The sequence below is a fragment of the Cyrtonyx montezumae genome, unplaced genomic scaffold (assembly GCF_038088225.1).
Source record: "Cyrtonyx montezumae isolate F1298 unplaced genomic scaffold, pur_monq_1.0 scaffold_25, whole genome shotgun sequence".
In the NCBI taxonomy this organism is placed as follows: domain Eukaryota; kingdom Metazoa; phylum Chordata; class Aves; order Galliformes; family Odontophoridae; genus Cyrtonyx; species Cyrtonyx montezumae.
In genome coordinates this window covers 11,062,073-11,083,975 of record NW_027071992.1, presented here as the reverse complement: position 1 = coordinate 11,083,975, position 21,903 = coordinate 11,062,073, and the positions used below count along the sequence as shown (strand labels likewise).

Sequence of the window (21,903 nt, the reverse complement as noted above, 5' to 3'; positions counted from 1 at the left end):
TTGGCAATCCATAACCACTTTTAAAATCCCATCTCATATTGTATGATTAAATTAGTCATTGTTATCTGATCCATAATTTATCCTCTAATGCTGTTGGAAAGTATTTGTTCTTTCTCAGTGTAATCCATCTACTCCAAAAGTAATGGTTTCTATATATTTCCGTGGGAACTACAACAGCTACAAAGAACACAGTAACACTCTTTGACAGCAAATTCTCAGATACAAAACACTTCAGCAGAGACACCGCCACTAGCCGTGCATTTTCACCAGTCATGAACAACAGCCTGCATGCTGTGCTCATTAAAATCTGCATCAGCAGAGCTGAGCCACTGCTTCACAGTTGCTATGATGGCATTGCTGCTGCTGACACGCACCACCTTCTGTCTCACTGTGCCAACATGCACTCACTGGTCTCCATCAACATTCAGCAAGTGTCACTGAATGTCAACGGGTGCCATTTTCTTCTGCACAGAGGAATTTGATGACACACCTCTGCTTTATATGCACTTCCATGTTAGATGCCATTTCCTTACACTGTTCCTCTGCTCCCATCTGTTGCATCTGTTGTTTCCTTGGTGGGAAGATTCAACCTCTACTGCCATTATCATCAACATCCGCTTCTGCAGTCATGGGCGAACAGGGTAAGAGACATTACTTTCAAGACAGCTATAGTGTTCAGTTTTCAAAAGATAATTATCTCAATCTGAAGGGGTGCAATACCATTTCAGTATTTGCAGCCACTTCAAGCTTCTTTTTTGTAGGCAATGGAACTAATTAAGCACCTTGATTCAACTCATCCAAAGATAATAAGGCATACGAATGTTATATATTTCTTTCCAGATGTAAAATTTTCAAAGGGAAAAATCAGATCTAAATCCTCAGCGATGTGTATTATCCTCTTTAACCACCTTGCTACACTTCAGCATCCTCATACATGATTCATATGGAAGACAAATATATAAAAGCTACTGGAGCCATTGACTGCTAGTGATGATTATGAACAATATATTTTGTTTAGTAAAGTAGTAGTATTTCCCTTTTTGATAACAAAGGCTTTCTCCTTTGAATCACATTCTTTTTGATACCCCTGAGATGGTCAAACAGCTTACCACTAGGCTTTTATTAAATATTTTTCTTCAGATTTTTTTTTTTTTTTATCTACAACTAAACACATCCAGCACAGACAGAAGAAGCCAACTGGTTATATGAGTAGCATCTAAAGTGGTCAGTGGTAACCCTTATTCTTGTTACAACCTAAAGAATAAACAGGCGTCACTACACAGCAGAGATGTCATTATTTTATTCAAACAGATCCAGAAAATTTTGTACATGCAAAATATGGCATGCTGTACAAAAAAAGAGAGAGGTTGCAATGTCAGTAGTAAAGCCACCACCCCAGGAGTAACATGTTCACAACAATTTATCTGCTGTTTCAAGATTTTACTGACAAGATAATACCTAGAATTTATAACCTAGTAACATCAGAATGAAAAACACACAGTACTGGGAATGGGAACACCTCCAGCCCAACACAACTGTTGAGCCTGATGGTACAGATGTGCAGTCCCATAGCTTCGACCAACACCACCGACGTCAACAGTAGTTTTGCAAAGCATTTCAATGAAAGCAGAAACAGTGATAACAATGACTGCTGCAAGGAGAAAGGGAGTCCTTTCCATATGAGTAAATACACAACACAGATACAATTACAGAAAGCAAAGAAAGATTTATTTTATTAGAGCCAGCTTTTTTGCACATTTCCTTTTCCAGAGAATGTCTCTTCTTTGTAAAGAGCTGTTAAACTCTTCTAGCACTTCCTATTATTGAACAGATTTTATTACTTGTTCAGAAAAAAAAAAAAAAGAAGATGAAGAAATTCTACAATAGAGCATTTAAAACAGGAATCAAATACCTATTCGACAAGCATTTGAAAATTTACTTCAGAACCAACCAAACAAAAACACAGGATGGCCACATCTCACATTTTTTTTAATAGCCACTGAAATTATAATTATTTTGGATATTTAAATCTAAAAAGTGCACATTATACGTGTGCATGCACAGAGATCTGAAAAAAAATCCACAATTGCAAAAACTAATTAGTCATGAAAGCTTAGTCATGTAAGAACACAGCAATAAAGTTTTTTAACAGGACAATTAATTTCAGCGAAAAATGTAACTGTGCTCTTAAGAATTAGCAATATTCAACTGAACTATGCTCTGAAGTTAGGTGACTTTTCTACAGTAAAACTCTATTGCAAAATTCACATGCTTCTTGGGCAACAATAATATTATTTTCTTTAGAATTTGTTATTCTGAAAACAGAAATCAAGTATTAAAGACGTAGAGATTTAAAAAGGTTTCAGTATTATTTGAAATATCTTCTTCATTCAAAACATCACAAAACTTAGGTGGAAGTATGTTCCCAGTCCTGAATTTTTGAGTACTCTTCAGTAGACTCTTTCATCCAGTTCAGTCTGGAGGCTATTGTCTCAATCCTGTCTCCTCTGACAACAAAAAGAGAGTCTTAGCAAAGAGTACACCAGAGAAACTGTCTAATTTTGTTTATCTGAACAGTTAATAAGAAACCAGTGGCCATCTTCTCCTTAATCAAAGATTAGAAGACTAAGCAAACAAGTCTCCAGTATGAATATCCAACACAGCAACTAAAATCCAAAAAGTATAAAAATGGAGACTCATGCAATGATGCCCCAAAAAAACTGGTTCACCCTAATTTATTTGTCAGGTTGCAAGAACTGTGAAAAGAAAAAGTGATCCCCTTTATAAGGTAAGCCTTACTTAGAAAGGAAAGGCTAAGTAAAACACAGTATCCTGCAGACATGTCAACTTACAACATTTTACTTGCAGTGGTATTTGTAGTATGGCAACTAAGATAAGAAAAGCTGAAAGTCCACTCTTCTGGTGGAACATTTAAGAACAATTAAGCATTCAGGTGCTTGTTTGATATAGCACTGCCCTTCATCTAAAGTATTTAACATTCACCTGTGAAAGCAGCATGAATGGTTTTACTAATTTCATTTGACTAGAGATCAGATCCCTGGTCTATCACAGACACAACAAACACAAAATAAAAGTCCATCTCTGCTTCATAGAAAACTTCCTCGTAGGAAAATTAATCTCAATGAAAATAAAAGCTTCTGATAACAGGTAACAGTTCACCATAGCTAGAAGACAAATAATGATAATGATTAAGAACTGAAATATATATTTTTAATCCCTTTTTCTTCTGCATTTTAAATAACAGATCATTAGTTACTCAAAAATGAAGTAAAATAATGAAATGTGGTAAGATCAGTAGTCATGTGTTTCAACAATACATTTGTGAACGAGATCTTCAAAATAAAATCTTGGATTTCCTCTTGAAAACTCTTCTTCACTTTATAAAAGAAACAATTTTAATCTTTTACTTTTGAAAGCTCCTCTACTGCTTAAAAAAGCAAAACCCAATGTGATAAATGACATTTGAAGCAGTACTGACAATCCACAGGGCTGCCCTACCGGGCTCTGATAAAAATGGACTCATCGGGAGTTGAAGAGGAATTCTCTTTCTCAGTGATGGTCTCTACTGTGCCTGAAGCAGACACAATCACGACAGTTTTAGCTTCTGAAAGAGCTTTCTCCTTCTCTGCAATGGCTGCACAGACTGCTACAATTTCATCACTTTCAAAGTCATAGTCTGGGATTGATGCTTGTGCAATCTCTTTCCCTTTGGCCTGTGCTTGTACTGCCTCGGACTTTGTTGCCTTCTGCTGTTCATGTAGTTTTCTTGCCCAAGAAAGGTCCTCCTTCCATACTTCAGGGTTCATTGGAAAGATGTGTAAGGATACCTGAAAACTCCGGATTGCCTGCAAACAGAAAGGGAAGAAAGAGGAATTGGAGAGTTGAAGCCTGTCTATTTCATTACAGAAATTTACAGGGAAAACAAAACAAAACAAACAACTGTGTGCCTCATTTAGGCAAAGCAAAAAATGATTTTATTACAATCTGACTTCAGAGGAATATTCTCCCTCAGCTCTGAGTTCAATATCAGCATTATCCCCCAAACAACACTGCATGCAAATGTCTGAAAATGTGAAAGCACAATCAACAGACCAAGTATACAAAGGTACAAACAAGAGGTCATATATCAAAAATGATACTGTAATTAAGTAGAAGCCAAAATTATTGCACTTGCAAAAATCTGTACCAGTCAAGGTGACACACTGTTGCACAGTTACTATGATGACATCGTTGCTGAGCCACTCACCACATCACTGTGCTCTTAACCACCATAAATATTCACAAGTGTTGATAAATGTCAGTGGGTGCAATTTTTTCTGCATGTAGGAATTAAATTACACCCCTCTGCATCAAGTGCATTTCCATGTCAGACACTGCTGTGTCAAGACTGTGCCCTCTCACACAGCAACAAAATGTAATGGGATATTGGAGGGAAGGTTCAGCCTCAGCTGCCATGCCACCAACATCCACCTCTGAAGGCATATCATGAAATAGAAGGCATTGCTTCTGCAGCAGCCCTCATATAATAACAGTGGAAAGGTCAAAACTGAGTTAATCTACTATGATTTATAGGTACATACACATAGGCACATACGTATCTCACACAATCCAAATAATGTGAATAAATATTTCACATTTATGATTTTATGGCCAGTTTCAGAAGTAGCCTGAATGATCAAATTCTTCAATGATGAAGCACACAAGCCTACCTAAGGGGTGAAAAATTACTGATTATACTGCTGTTAATATTTACATACAACGACTACATAGACATGAGCAATTATCAAATGTCGTGTTCATTCATAATTACAAAAGGAATGCAGATTAATTTGAAAAATGACTACTTTTCATCTGAACTGACAGAAATCGACAGTTCATTCTTCTCCTGGCACACAGTAATATACAAATACCATATGGCACGAACTCAGCAGAAACAGATAGAGATCAGATCTTATGAAATGCTGACTGTGCTATCAGTGTTGCTGCAGTTTTACTAGGCAGCTTTTCAGTTCCAGGAAAAAAGACTTTATAATTGGTCCACAGCCAGATCTCAAGTATAGGAGCATGCTGGAACTTTAAACAGAAAGTGTAGTGCAGTTTAATTCTTGCAGAAGTGTCACTTTATTCAACTTTGCTCCCATTCATTTCCAGGGATAGATGAACTACAAGTAAACAATAAATGCTCTTTTTTTTTTCTGTTAAGCACATAACATAAACAAACACCATCTGCCTTTATGCTTTCCAAGGAAGAGAACCCTTAACTAAAACCTTTCTATACAGATACGTTAACCTTTCTATACAGTTATGTTCATACATATTAAACAACATTAAACATCATTTTATGTACAATATATTATGTATTTATATAAATATATTATATATATAATATTATAAATATATTTATAACAATATATTATGTATTAACATACACATTAAACAACATCATTAAAAAACATTAATATCAGAATATTTAATAAGCTGGAAAGCCATCCTGAGAAACATAATTGAAAACGATCATCTTTGTAAGTCTATTAGAAAAAATATTCTGAGAATCACAGATTTTTTTTCCTATTTCACATACCATTAATCATTTTAGTAATGACGAACCACTGCTGAAAGGAGATTATCTTGTAGTAAAGCCATCATGATCTACGTGGATCAATTCAGGAAGTACCACTTTTACATTCTCCTGATGGAGATGATGCAACTGACACCTGACACTAGGGCATACAGTAGGTTTTTATTTTACATCTGACAAGAGTCTACCTGACCTGTTTTAAAAGTTGCTCAACAATTTTAAGTAATATTTCTCTATTATGTAACAACTCTTACAGATGGACCTTTTTTCCCCAACATTGAATATAATATTTTATTTCCATTAAAGTCTGTTATATCTTCTGCTATTCACAGTGACTACAACTCATTTTTACAGAAATCTCTGCTATAATTAAAGACACTGATAAATTTCCTTATTACATTCTTCTTCTTTAAACCCCAAAAAATGCAAGTCTTCCAGATATTTATATCCACTCTAGTTTCATCAGTTTATATAATTTAATCTGAATAGCAAATGTCTTTATTTCAACTTCAAACAGGCTAAATTTTTCTATGCAGATTTCTGTTCTGATCATTTCTTCTTTTTAGCAAAATATTCTAATTAAAAATTATTTCCAGCAAAGATAATAATTCTGAATTCAAGACTGAGCTGAACTTCTCATTACCTGCGGTTCTTAAGTTTATAAATCCATTTTATTCAGAAGTATCTTAGTGAGAGACTGGGGCAAGCTCTTTGGAAGCAACTGCCTTAGGTTGGCTTTACCTTAGAGATCTGTACAGTAAGTTCTACTGCATACACAGGCATAATTCATTTTGATCAAGGGAACAAAAAGCTATCCCATCTGAGCATTAAGCACATTTGACTCCTACCAAATGTTAATGCTAAAAAGGACATGTTCTCAAGAATGGATGTAGACCCGCGTCTATACATACCTAAGGAGCAGGAGGCAAAGGGACGAGGCTGGACTCTTCTCAGCACTGTATGGTGATAGGACGAGGGGAAATGGCCACAGATTGATGCATAGGAAGTTTGGCACAAATGTGCATGGGAATTTCTTCCCAGTGCAGTGACGGAGCAGTGGCACAGCTGCACAGAGAGGTGGTGGAGTCTCCTTCTCTGGAGACGTTCCAGACCCGCCTGGACGCCTACCTGTGCAGCCTGGGCTAGGGAGCTGCTTTGGCAGGGGGTTGGACTCAGTGATCTCTAGAGGTCCCTTCCAACCCCTACAGTCCTGTGATTTTGTGACCTGCTGGGAATACAGCTGAAAGTGCATTTAAACTCTCAGAAACTTGTTTGCTCTTCTGCTTTACGAACTGAAAGTAAAAATCAGCTCTCAGTAGAAGGCACTTTCATGCATTACAAATACGTTACCTACGTACCTACCTGAGTGGTACCTACTCTTGAGAAAGACTGTTTAAAGCTACTGAAAAGAATTCAACAGAATTCTTTTTCATCTGACAAAGTGTTTTCTCTCAAATTTTAGCTTAGTACTTCCCAAATTCTGGTCAATAGAACATGTATGTGGCTGGCATGTAGTTCTGTTCAGCAGAACAAGAAGTATGGCTGTGCTTTCTTTTTTTTTTTTATCTCCCTATAGAAATGTCTTTTATCAAAACCTGATGAAATTGGTGTATTTTAGTTTTTGCTTCACACTTCAGATTAAACTACAAGAAATTCTAGGCCAAAAATATGAATCAAATATCTATTTTCTAAATTGCAGCGCTCTTCTGGTTTACGAACTGAAAATAAAAATCAGTTCTTGATTTTCCTTTGTGCACATGAGTACTGACTATACTAATATACTGAACATTCTATCAATGTGCTTAAAACTGTAGAAATAATCTACACATTATGTTGCACTGAAAACTATCACAGCAGTGTAGTTAAATATTTTAATTTCATGTTAGTCCAAAATGAAAGAGAACTGAGAAAGAGAACTGAAACAATAAAGCAGTGAAGCTGCTCTTGAGAAAGGCAGGAGTTTCTAAATTTCAGAGAGTACTAAAAGCACCGACATTCATACTTTATTAGCCCTTTGTAAAAAATACAAAGCAGTGAAAGATGAGAATATCATGGTAATGAAAGGCTAATGGGAAGAGAATAATTACAATAGACAATTTGTTCAAGAAGTCTCCATAATTTCAATACTTAAGAAATTATTTACTCTTGTAAGACTTCTCCAGTCTTTTTGTTAAGATTCCTTAAAAATTCCTGTCTGAAAATAGTGCACATTATCTGAAGTTTGTAATAATTCCCAATGCTATTCTCTGTATCTGAGAGCACTCTCATTAGAAGCCAATTCGAGAAGCCAATTCAGTATGCCTTAAACATACCAAAAAGCAAAAAGTGTCCCATGTTAAAGCACTGGAGATGCCAACAGTAGGTTACCAACCACCAGGCTCCCTGCTCTGACAACAGAGAGACGACAGCATTTGGAATGCAAAAATTACTTAGCCTCCCTGTCAGTCAAATCCTGGTTGGTTAAACTCCACCTCACTGTCAACACAGTGTAATTATAATGGTGCTTTACTTCAGATTCACAATGTGCTTTGATGCAAATCTCTGATTGTTCCAAACTAAGATGCTTTGGTTAGCACTGAGGAGTCAGACAACCCTTCTGGTTAAATTCTATGTTGCACTCCAAGAAACCCCCTGAAATTCTATAAGTAGAGCTAGTCTGAATTAAAACAAAGTGAACACAGCATGAATATTAAGTCCCCAGCTCTAATTAATAAAGATATCTGCTCTTGTTGGAGTGATACAACTAGTTAATGCAGCTGAAGCTTCCATGGCCTTATGTGCAGACCTGCTGGTGTAACTAACATGAGTATATCTGTAATTTTCATTGCTGTGCTTGTAGCATTTTTATTTTTATTTTTTATAAAATAAGCAGCATCAGCTACCTGGGATTCTTGCAGGAAATAACTTCGAATTTCCTCAGACTAATGTATTTAAAATCTCAGACATAATTTACAGTGGCAATTTTAGGCATTGAAAAGAAAAGAGGATTTATAGATTGTTAATGTAGACATGACAGACCATCTGCCCTTGCCTTCCACAACAGAAAAGCAATGGGATGTCACCAGTTATTTGACATGATGCAGATACATACGGATTTATACTAAATATTCCATGTTTTGATACTGTGACAACAGAAGGTAGAACACTACACACATAAGTGCAACACTCAGCTTCTATTTTACATTATTCTCAAGTTTTGGGATAGACTTTTTTTTCTTTCTTCTCCTTTCAAATACTGTTCCTTACTGTAGTTTAAAAACAAATCATGTTCTCTGTGATTTGTTAGCCTGACTCAAAGAAAATCGTAACTATTCTTTATGCCTGAAAATTTTTCAACTCAAACATTGCAACTTTTCAGAAATACTCTAATGACATTATTTATGCCTATAAAACCAGAACATAGCTAATAAAAATAAAAAAAAAATCTGGCTTTATTTTGTTTTTATCTGAGAGTCCTTTATGGATTATTTTTCTAATCGACTTTTGTGAACATATCTGGACTAAAAAGCTCACTCACTGTGTTTCCACACTTCAACATGCAGAAAGCTATTCAGAGTTGGATGACTTGCAGACTGTGGGTGATTTGATGTGAGGGATGTTTCTTCTGTATCACTTAATGTGCACAGTACAGCACCACAGCATATAGCTGGAGCCAGAGAAAAGATGCACTCCAGCTACTGCAAAGCATCTCAGCCTTTTTATTCTCTTATTAGCAAGAGAATCAATTTCACCTTTCATAAGGAGTTACTGAGCCAAAGGAATATGTGGAAGTTCACTCGTGGTTTGCTGCATTTGAAGCAAGGAAGCAGGAGCTAGAAAAATGAGATATCTTCTAGCAGCCATGTATAAAACTGAGGATGGGTATCACCTGGGACTTCACACAACTTTCAGCTTCAAAGCATGGTTGTGCTGTATTGTAGCAACACAGCATCTAGAATGTAGCCTATGCAGTTATGCTTCAAAGCATGGTTGTGCTGTATTGTAGCAACACAGCATCTAGAATGTAGCCTATGCAGTTATGTCATCGTGATTATTCTGCTGCATAAAGCCAGCACTAAAACACAGCACATGATACAAAAAGCTTTGAGCTAGGCAGGTCTTACACAAGTCTAGCAGCAAAACCACACAGGAAGCACTTGTGATAAACAACCAAATAGAGGGCATACTGCTGACTAACAGCAAGCATGCAACTGCCTTGATACTTCTGTATTTTCACTCTCTCACACACATTTCAGAGGATGTAGTTTGCAATTTTAACATGTCAGTGTTGTATATTTTCCTACCAGTGCTATCTCTCCTAATCCAAGCTGGGCACGTCCCAGTGTCTGCCAGGCATCCCAGGAACGTGGGTTTCTCTGAACAGCCATTTCTGCTGCATGCACTGCTGGGAACATTTCGTGTAAAGACATCAGGACCTGTGGCAGAAAAAAACAAGGAATAAGAATAAGCAAACTGAAAAGAGAATTAAGTTCTCTGGCCCTGGCATTACTCAGGTAACCACCATCTATCCTGTATTAAAGACAATTTCATCTCACCTTCTCAGTTTAAAAGTCAGCTGCCTATCGCACCTATACTTGCTCCATAGCTCACGGAAAGAAACAGGCATGCTACAGTATGATTTCATCTGAACTGTTTTAGCAATTATCCAGAAATAGATTAATTGCTTCTGAAGGCATCCCCTCTCCCTCCCTACAAATCCCACGCTCAGTAAAAGAGTAACAGAATTGTGGCATTACATGATGGGAAAACATTGAGAATTAAGCACAATAAATAAGCAAGAACTGCTGCAAAACTCTTGAGTTTTATTTTTTCTTTTTAATAGAAAAATGAAATCTACCCAGTAAAGTTACAGTGAGCATGATAAAATTATGGAAAAAAATGGTAATCAGCATGAAAACAAAAGTAAAACAACTGTAAAAATGTAATACTTGAGATAAAGCTTGCTACTGAAGGATGCTTTACTTAGATATGAAGTCATCTACAAAAGAAAATATATAAAATAGTTGTTTCTGAACACGGAAATCACTTTTACTGAGTACTACAGCTTACTATGAGCCTGTTACTAAAGTATTCTATCCCTTGCATTGAATCTTCATAACTTAGCCTATAAATCATAGCTAACAACACGTAACGTGGCTCAAAGCTTGTCTTGTTTTTCCAAGACCTCCATGAGATTGGCATGTTACCTGAAGACCTGCATCACTCTGAGATCATGATTTCAGACACCCGCATGCTATGGTGATAGATAACAGTGCAAGAAACAATGACAACTACATTCCAGCAGTATGATGGAAATGTTAACCACACAAGTAAGACTCATGTGTGGCTAACCGTTTTCTTCCCAACTGGTCAACCCTCAAGCATGATAAATGTCAAACACAACAGCACTGCTGCTCAAGCATAAAATGCATTTAACCTTTCTATCCTGTAGCATATTAGACAAATATGAATGTGATCTAGATGCAGATTCAAATTCAACTATCTTGAATTAATATTAATTAATTCATAAAGTACTTGCACAGCATTAGGGCAGCTACAGTAAAATAGCTTTATCGTGGAAAAATAACTGTGCATGCAAGAAAGATACTGAACTAAATCTCCAATAAAGCCTTTGGATCCATACCTCTGGTGTTTTAAGAAGACGTTTTCTGAGAATAGCTGCGGTATGGTTTCACTTTAATTCAACAGTTTACACACTGGAATTTTAAAATACCTAAAATTGGTTTCACTTTAAGTCAACAGGCTACATGCTGGAATTCAGAAGCACCTAAAAAATTTTAGGTACGCCCCCTCATAGCTGTAAGTCATGTCATGCCATTTTCTTCTTTTCCCTTAACAGCTATCAATACCAACACTTTCTCAGAAAATAATAATAATAATTGCAATGAGTACTATGTATTTTTCCAAGACTTGGTTCAACTGCCTTTTTGTTTGGATCTTCTGTCTGAAGCAGATCCATGGATTAAGTCAAACTGTTAGTAGCAGAGAGGTGCAAATCCCACCAAGACTAAGTGATTCTGCCCCTCTCAATTGGCTTTTACATTAACCTCTTAATGCATTTATTCTTGTAGTAGAAGACAAACTCAAGTATATAACTACTTGAACAATCTTATATATCTCAGAGTATTCAGTATTTCTTATACATACTTTCTTCTGCAACAACTCCAAAACATCATTATAAATAGAGGATATATTTTGTAGTTTTGAATGAATTACAACTGCCTTGTCTACTGAACTACGACCTTACTAATAATAATGCAAGCCAATTACTCCACTTCCACTTGTTTTAAACTGCTGTGTGCATTAATTTAGATAGCTGCTTTAAAAGTGCTTTTCCAAATCATGATGGTAAACACTGCACTAGTAGCAACTATGGCATCAGTTTTTCAAATTACTAAAAATTAATTTGAATTTTCAAATTAACAATCCAGCACAAGAAGTGTTTTCAGTTACTAATAAAGAGACACAGCTATACTTACCAATCATTATGAATAAATAACCTTAATGCAGATTATTTTCATGCAATTTTATTTTCAAGCAAAAAGTCCATCAAAATGAACGTGGAATGGCAGACCTGAATGTGTTCAGCTTTGTTCTGGGTTACTCCAGCTGTAACATTATGAGCACTTTAATAAAACAGACTACACACAAATTCACTTTATTGCCATTTTAACAATCATTATCCTTTGGTTCCTTTTATTTATCTCTTTTCTTTTAATAAGTCACACCAAGTTGGTTAAACATGATATTATCGTAATGTACTACTTTTCTGCTTCTCATCATTATGTTTCTAGCCTTCATTCATTCCAGTCCACATGCCTGAAATACTTGAGATGACCTATGATCATTTGATTTGTTCCTTCGGATGTGCAACTGAAACAGGAATCTGTCAACCATTATCAGTCCTTACTCCTGACAGTATCCTCTACTGATGTTTGCTGCTAATCTTCTCTCTTAATTTTATCTCTTCATTGTTACCATCATTTGCAATATTTTAAGACACTTGGTTATACTTGGACATTTAACTTTACTGTTTAGAAATAATTCTTCTGAAGAAAACTGAATAAACAGAAGTCTCCCCCAAAAGGCTACCTCCAAAATAAGCACTCTTTGATTTGGTTGGATTTCTTTCAGAAGGAACTCCTTCTGTGGAGAATGTGCCTTGTTGGGAATTCTTGTTGGAATCCAAACACTTAGAATATATTAACAGCAATTTCATGTAATCACTTTTGGTTCAAGTTATACTCAAACTATTTCAATGGTGGGAATTTTTTTGACAGTAAGTGTCACCCTTTGCTAGTCACTGCCACAAAAACTCATAAAAACTCATTACTAGTGAAACATACAAGCATTATTTTAAGAAGTAACAAAGTGTTAAAATAAGTAAGACTAGTCAGAAAGTATTTAAAATGGGTCTTTACCCTTTCACAAATTCAGTTGCACATACAAATAGCATGGTTCTTCAGAGGAACTATGTATTTCGCAGAAAAATGCACCAATATAACCCTTCATTTGAGAGAATGAAGATACCAAGCTTTTACTCACCACAGTTATGCTAAGAAAAACCTCCATGAAGGGGCAAACCTATCAGCAAAACAGACCTTTATTTTGAAGCAAGCTATGACAGGAAAGGGCTATTTTGCCAGAATCACCTACCTGCAAAGTGAGGATGAAGATATATTTGCTTATAAACGTTACTGTTAAGAGCTGACTCCATAAGATTCTGTTCTATTTCTGTTGCTCTAATTTCTTGTATGAATTTTCTTTGCAAATTTCATTAGCAAGACGGTACTCAAATTTCACTGTTAAGTAATCTTATCCCATATTTCATTTAATTTCTAGTTATTGTGAAGTTTATATCATATACAGATGTCTACCTGTGAAGTCTTTATCTTCACGAGTGAAATAAACCAACCTATTTGAAATACTGAAATATTTATCAGTTTACTAGTTTGCACAGTGGAGGTAACGTTAGAACATTACATAATTACTTTAAATCACAAACTGGTTAATATGAGACATTTCAAGAAAACTACAAATATATAAAAATATAAAAACACAATTCTCTCAAGTCAGTGTAACAGATACAGCTACAATATTGTTAGAGAACACGTGAAGATTTCAGTAATTCCCTTACTGAATTTCATCTACTGCTGCTCAGACTAAACGCAGTTCAAAACCACAAGAACTTCCAAGTTCACAAGCCAATGCTATGCTGTAACCCCCTCAGTCAATCTCCTTCCTCTTAACCTTACACAGGCACTGTATTTGCGCTGTAGCAAGAAGTACTATTTTGCTTTGAAGTAATTATTGTTTTAATTGGTAAACTTCTAGTCTTTTTTTTTTTTTTTGCTATCCACAGAAGTGTACAGTAATACCATTTTAAAAACAACAGATCTCAATACTTGTTGGTAGCAGAATTTCAGTCAATCACGTGAAAAGAGCATCTTAAGACTCTGTCAGAAGACCGTGTTAAATTCAGTTCATTCATACCTACACTGAGTTCACAGAATCTGGACATTTGGGTTGGAAAAGACATTAAAGATCATCTTGTCCCAAACCCCTGCTGTGGGCAGGGGTTGCCACCCACTAGATCATGCTGCCCTTGGTCCCATCCAACTTCATGTACAATACCTCCAGGGATGAGTTCACTGACTGTAGAAGTCAGTGAGCCAAAGGTCTGATACAGCAAATAGAATCCCATGGAGCCAGGAAAAAATATCTACATCTCTCTTATTTTTTCTTTCTGCATTTTGTCATGGGCAGGTGGGCAGCAGTCACCCTCCAACTCGTAGCCACAAACCGATCCCTTACCATCAAGTCTGTTTCCAACTAACTGACAGACATACAGACCTTGTATTAATCTAAATTTCATATCCTGTCACTTAAACATATAATTACTAATGATCATGTTATCTACTAGATACAAACCAGCACTATTAGCTGATCTGTTGTAACCTAAACTAGGGATTATGAAATCTGTCCATTTCTGAGGAAGCTTATCAATTTTTGATGTATGAAGAGAGATGAGTGGAAGTTGAAATTATTTCTTCACTGAGCAATGGATTTCTTAATCCTTAAGAACAGGGGTTGGAATGATTTAAATAATGAACTTGGACTATCAAAGAGATATGCAGCTGAAATCATGATCCTGTTCCCTGAATGCAAATTGAGGACGCTGTGTTGTATAGAAAGTAGATCAGGCAGCTGATAAACAGCCAAAAAGCTTACTAAATTGGAAGAACTCCTTTTTTGTTGTTGTTTTCATTTGCACTCACTAATTTCTACAAATATCTAAAAACAACTGTATTGTATAATTTGAGATACCTTTAAGAATGTATTAAGTTATGGGAAAAAAAACCAACAACAACCATAGATCCCTGCTTCTCCTCTCTCCCCAGAACTAAACCACGTAGATTCAGTATCCCAAAGAACAGCAGGAATGCTGTCGTAGTGGCGTGGCATGTTTGACAATCTGTTTTCTGAGATCTCTGCAGTACAAGTATCACTGGATGAACATTAGCCAGGTGAATTCTCTGGAATCCTACCTGCCCTTTGATATCTCTCTTCCTTCAGGAAAGAGTCCTGTTTGGTCCACTGTACAAAGGTTCAGACCCTAATTCATACAACTCCTTCATATTTTATGACTTTTTATCATTCAAAGTAGCAATGAAATAATGCACTGGATATTTAAGAATTTAAGCCACAACTAATTTCTTAAAGACTGAATTAATATAGATGAGCTTCCTACACTCCTCTGAACATAATGCTACTGATCTAATATCAGAATGAATAATAGGAGATGTGTTTTTGTTTGTTTTTTTTTCAAAGTATTTAAATAATAATAGTACAAAAATGAGCTGCTGCTCGCATAAACATTCATATGCCATCCATTCTCAACAGGCGAGCAGTTAAAACTGGTAAGGGAAGATGAAGCTGAAACATTTTGCTTAAAAAAAAAGAGTATGTGCACCCCTAACTTCTCTACACATTATAATCACCACTTTTAATTTAAGAGATCAAAGAGTAGCTGAGAGCAATGAAATGAAACTCATCAGCTTTCATGGGTTTTGAACCAAGACTGAGTTGAGCAACTCCACAGATCTCATATGATTTTCTGGAAATGCACTTATTACAAACTGTCACTGACAACTGAAAACTTTAAACACTATTTCCGCTCTTCAGAAATTAGGAAAGACGTTTGTCCCACATCAGTGAGAATACAGATCTTTTAATCCTTTCCATAAATATTTACAGATTCCTACTATGTCACTAGCTTATTTTCCTGAGCTGCATATTAACAGAGTATATAAAATGTTACTTCACTGCTGATAAAGCAAATACTGATGAACTGCAAAACTGCTAAATAATCCATGCTAAAATTGTCTTTATAAGCCTTACTGAATACATAGATCTTGAAGCCCATCCACAACCTTCCATCCTACATTAAATGTCAAAAAAACATGACTTCACAGGGAAATTTTTCTTCACTGACAGAAAATGAGTAGAGACTATAAAAAACCTCTGCATGCAGTGAAAAGTTACTCTTAACATGAATCACCTCCTCAACTATATGACTCGCACCAAGACTGGTGGATTTCATAGGCCTGTACTATTGACCTCAGTACTGGTCAAGCCCTTGTAGAAATTGGTGTTCTTCCAAATCTGGAGGTACCTAAACTTTCCCATTTAGCTACACAGTAATAGCTTCAGTATTTGTGTTGGTGTGATGGATAGGAAGAAAATATTCAGTCAGAAGACTGTATCATCTAAATATTAACCACAGTATTTTTTTGAATGATTTAAGTATTCCTATTTTGGCAAAAGTGGATTTTTACAGCTCACATCAGAGCATTAAAAGTAGAAAAGATATCAAATTACACCTTATACTAATCAGCTTCCAGTAAGCATAAGTCATACCACAAATAACATCCGTAACAGTTACTACTGCGTACTAAAGAAATGCTGCTGATTTAATGATCAAAATAGAATCTGTTTAAAAAGATATAAGAAATGACTTTATGAAGTACATGATTTTACATAAATTCATCTTCTACTGCACCACGAATAAGAATGTATTATGGAACAACAAAAAGTGAATCCAAAGAGAAACAGTGAAAACTTCACAGCTGTTCTCCCTTCTTCAGCAAAGGGAGCAAAGTTCACGTTGAAAGTAAAAATCTGGATTTCCTTATTAGAATTGCAGAATCACAGAATCCTTAGAGTTGTAAGGGACCTTTATAGGCCATGTAGTCCAACTCCCCTGCAGCGAACATTTATCATTTACAGATAAATCAGGTTGTTCAGAGCCTGGTCCAGACTGACCTTGAAAGTCTTTAGGGATGATGTGTCCATCACCTCTCTAGGCAAGCTGTTCCAACATAAATCTCCTCTAATTAAATTTGAAACCATTTCCCCTTGTTCAATCACCACAAAACCTGCTAAAGTGTCTGCCCCCTTCATTCCTGTAGCTCCCCTTTTGAGGCTGAAAGTCCACTATCAGGTCTCTGTGAAGCCTTCTCCTAGCTGAACAGCCCCAGTTCTCTCAGTCTGTCCTGTCCTTGCAGGGGAAGTGTTCCACCTCTTTAACATTTTTGTGGCCCTTCTTCAGATGTGCTCCAAGAGGTCTATGTCTCTCATGTACAGAGGATTCCATACCTGGACTGAGGACTCCAGGTGAGGCCTCATCGGTACAGAGCATAGGGGCATGATCACCTCCCTCGCCCTCCTGGCCATGCTTCTTTTGATGCAAGCCCAGGATACAGTCAGCTTTCTGGACTGCAAGTGCATGTTGCTGGCTTATATCCATGTTATTCTTTCAGGTTTAGCTCCTCTCCAATAGTGTCATTAAGATAAGTGAAGAAATTTTACAAAACCAAATCAGTCATTCAGCTGATTTCTGAGTCCTTCCTGGTGAGCTAAAAGGCTAAGTGCCCTCTTCCACCAAGTCACCTACAGATACCATGTCCATTTAGCTGAAGAACCAGGACTGAGTGTGACAAGTACACAACCACACCAATATCATGTTTTGCAGCTATAGTACTAACTGAATGATGCTGTGGTAAGCATTTGTTTGCAAAGGTTACACAGCACACAAGTCCAAACCCTGATGAGCTAGCAATTCCTTATTCTCCTCTTATCTACAATGTGAAAATATTTTTATAAGAAATTCAAATTGCAAAATAATCACTAGTACGAAAACATCCTTCTTGAAGGAAACACCATCAGAGCACTCAAACCATTTCTACCCACACTAGAAGAAATTCTTCTAGGTATCTGCTTTTTTAAAATAACAGTTACATTTTTATTATTAAAAAAAACAACAATATATGGGTTCACACCTTAAAGGAATATCTTTACTGGGGGAATAAAAAAGATAATGCACAAATGAAGAACTATGTTAACAACATTCACAGCTGCACTGAAAACTGCTAACTGAAGCAGAATTTTATTATACAGTCTCCTTCAACAGAAGACTGAAGGTCAAAACGTAAATCTATCAAGAGGAAAGTTCAAAATAAACAAAAGAAAGTAATTCTTAATGCAGTACATAATTAAGATTTGGAACTCCTTACCACATAGTTTCGTGAATGCTAAAACTTTACATGAGATCAGAAAGTGATGAGACAAATGCTGAAGAATAAAATCATTTAAGCACTTCTAAACACAAAGAATTCCCACATCCAAAGATTGCTGGAGGCTGGAAAAAGTATTGCTCCTGCCATTTATATGACTTTTGCCAAGACATTCCCTATTAAATGTGGTCAAGATACAAGACTAGACAGGTCTTTCACTTAAGCTAGCATTGTTGTAAAGGTATTAAAGTATGAGTAAGTATTTAATGGAGCTTTACACTTTTTAAGATGTTATGGCATCATATAAATGCAGAATTACATAGGAATTTAGAACTTAAATCATACAGAAGATCTGTAAATGGTATAGTATCTAAAAGAAATGCAAACCTGATCCAAAGTGCACCCAAGTTATGGAGATATAGAGCTCCTACAAGGTTTGAACAACATACATGTGAAGAAACACATTGATATTTATTAGATAAAAGTTAGAAGAAATTATTGAGTACAAGTCTAGTCCAATGAAAAAGTAGGGAAAACAAATGCCCACTCTCTCTGCATCCTTTAAGATACAGAATGAGTGAACTGTACTAGAAAAATATCTGCAGTTTCAAGTAAAATTTTCTGAATCTTAATACCAACATAATTCAAATTAATCACAGAGAGGCTTAGGTTGAAAGGGACCTTAACAAACTTAAGAAGTCTCCAACTCCTGCCATGGGCAGGGCTGCCAGCCATCAGATTAGGCCGCCCAGGGCTCCAAGGAAGAGGTCTCCACAACATCTCTGAATCAATCAATTAATCAAGCAACCTTTCACCCACCCACCCACCCTACTACAGTCATGTTTTTCTAACATAAGGTATTTGTATCCCCTATACACACATCTGTTGATAAAGCAATTCAAATATCCGAAATAATTCAAGAAAAAAAAAAAACCTTTAAAAACATTAACTAATTCTCAAATCAAATTCACAACTAGGAAGGATCTAAAACTTATGTAGCTGCACAGAATAAAAAACTCAGGATTACTACACTGAAAGCAAATTTTTTTTTCAATTAGTTGTTCTACAAAATCTTTCTTCAGTCTGCAGACAACATGATAATAACCAAAGAAAAAAGCCACAGTGACCCAAACCTGTGCTTCTTTCCATTTGCTAAAGCAGAATGCTAGAATCAAAACTACAGTAGCAATAAAGATTTTAAAACTAACAATATACCAATCTTCCCAACAGTTACATAGAACATTCATTGACGTACTGCTTTAACTTTGTTTTAATTCTCTGAGCTTTAAAAATGTGTATGTTCACTGAGAAAATATGTCATGAACAATTAAGAATTGAAGTATTAAATGAGGATTCCAGAAGACACAAAAACAACAGAAAAACTAAAACAACAGAAGTCCCTCCCAAAATCTGAATATGCATATATTGTAGTACACTAGCATGAAGAACATTTTCTATACTTTCTAAAAAAGAAATCTGGTGAGGAAGAGTGTCATATGAAGAAAGAGGCCCTGTTCACTTCTGTTAGAATAGTCTTTATAAATATGAAGACATAAACTTAACATTGCTACTTGCCATCTACCCTAAAGCCTACTAAACCATGTCCTATAAACATAATAAATAAAATACAGGTGACATTTTCAGGAGCTTGGAAAGTGTTTTGCTTCCATTCATGTTGATTACAACATTATTTTCTTCAAGGATGAATAAAAACTAATTAAAAAGTGGAAAATTTTGATGGGAAAAATGGACGATAGTCTTTATCAATCAAAATATGAAATTCAGCTTTTACAGGTATTAAACAGGAAAACAACATGATAAAAAATCTGAAGCAACACACTGCTTATTCTCATTTTTAATACAAGTTTAAAACATTTTCATAGAATAGCATCTTTATTTAATATGGGGTGTTAAAGTACTTTTGTATCTTGTCATACAGATAGAAACAAGAATTTCCCCATCCAAACAAAACCACAGAACCTGGAATTTTTGCCTTCTAAGCTAAACAAGGAAATAATAAGCTGCTGCCATCACTTTAGTGATGTGTTGATGGATGCAAGCCTTAGGCTTTGATGAATTGAGATCATAATTATACTTCAATTAATGCTCTTTTCTAAGACTAACTTATCTATCCCGTCATTGGTTACAGCCAACATGAGTTCACGAGTGGAAAGTCCTCTTTAACCAACTTAAACTCCTTTTAAGATAAAGTTACCCACCCATAGTTACTCCCCCCATCCAAAGAAGACAGCTAATGTAAACTGGAATGTCAGCAAAACTTTCGATACTGTGTCTCACAGTATCCTTCTAGTCAAAATGTCCAGTATACAGCTAGACAAAAATACAACGTGATGGGTAAAAAACTGGCTCATGAGTTGGGCTCAAAGGGTTGGTTACAGTAAATACAGTTTCACAGGGCTCCATCCTGGTGCCAGTTTCCTTCAAGGTGTAGAAAAAGGCATATTAAGTAAGTTTGCAGATGACACTACATTGGGAGGATCTTTTGATTCCACTGAGGGTATAGAGGCCTTGCAGAGATATCTTGATGAATCAGAGGGCTAGGCAATCACCAACTATATGAAGTTCATCCTAATACACATCCTAGCAAAGATGTTACTGACTGTGATTGGTTGGGACATACCACATTTTTAATTCCTGCTATAAGGTACCCTGTTGTGTTGAGAAAAAATGGAAACCCTAAATAAGTTTTGCTTTAGTCTATCCATACATCAATTTCACACTGCTAGACAGTTGTCTAGTAATGATCACAGTTGTTTATTTATGAATTTCCAAATGGATAAAGAATTGTCGTGATTTACCTGTGATTTCATCTCATAAAGTGTAGCATCATCTGGAGTTAACTGAAGTGCTTCATCCCACTTCTGAATAGCCTCCCGGTACCTGTAATTATAACAGCATTAGAGTCTTGCTACACTTAACAGAAGACTTAAATCTTAAATACTGCTAGTTTTAAAGATGACGCTGCCTTATTTAAAAGGTCACAGCATCACATTAATATTAATAATTTTTCCAGCCATTTACCTATAAAACATGTTGATATGCTTTAAGGAATTGGGTATTTGTTCTGATAAACAAATGGAGTGCTAAGTTCTACTGCACAACCAGCCTTAGGTGAATGTAAAAGTTAACTTATCAAACTAAAACTGAAATTCTTGAATTGAATCTAGTTCTCTCACTGTCAAAAACCATCTTCACCCAGGTGTAAAAAAGATGTAATCTGAACCAAATACGCCTTGCTGCAGTCATTATTTAAAATTACTTTTTGTCCTCAAAAGCTACTGAACACTGAAGTAATCCACCTGCATTTCTGTATTTTGACAGAGAATTAAATACAGAAGTTTGAGTAACTTGAGTATATAGGGATAGAAAATATTCCAAAATAACTCTGCTTTGAGAAGTTACAGTTGTTCTGTAACGTTATCCTCCCCTAGAAAAAAAGAAGCGAGTTTGCCAACAGAAAAAGAGGTGAAACTTGGACAAGTACATACTAGAGTTTCAACATGCAGTGAAGAATTGTAACAGCATAATAAAACAGTTACTGGAGCACAGTCTTCAGACAACCCCATATTAATAGCATCAATGCCACTGCTGAATGCCATAAGTTCTCTGAATCCCCTGTTTTAAAATCTGCTTTTGCTATAGAACTGTGTAGGAACACATTTATTTTTTTTAATCAAATTCCCTGTGAAGGTACAAATGCTGTAGATA

General features: G+C 35.9%; 1 protein-coding gene across 1 annotated transcript in view; it reads right to left on the bottom strand.

Annotated features, from left to right (window-relative positions):
- Nucleotides 1–3,496: 3,496 nt before the first annotated feature.
- The window catches only part of TTC33 (tetratricopeptide repeat domain 33), a 37,308-nt gene continuing 18,901 nt past the window's right edge, over nt 3,497–21,903 (bottom strand). Inside the window, exons 2-4 of the mRNA XM_065739956.1 lie at nt 20,994–21,075; nt 9,883–10,014; nt 3,497–3,866 (exon numbers count right to left, since the gene is read on the bottom strand). Coding sequence (XP_065596028.1) covers nt 3,516–3,866; nt 9,883–10,014; nt 20,994–21,075 — 565 coding nt within the window. The 3' untranslated portion in view covers nt 3,497–3,515. The remainder of the gene's footprint in view (nt 3,867–9,882; nt 10,015–20,993; nt 21,076–21,903) is intronic.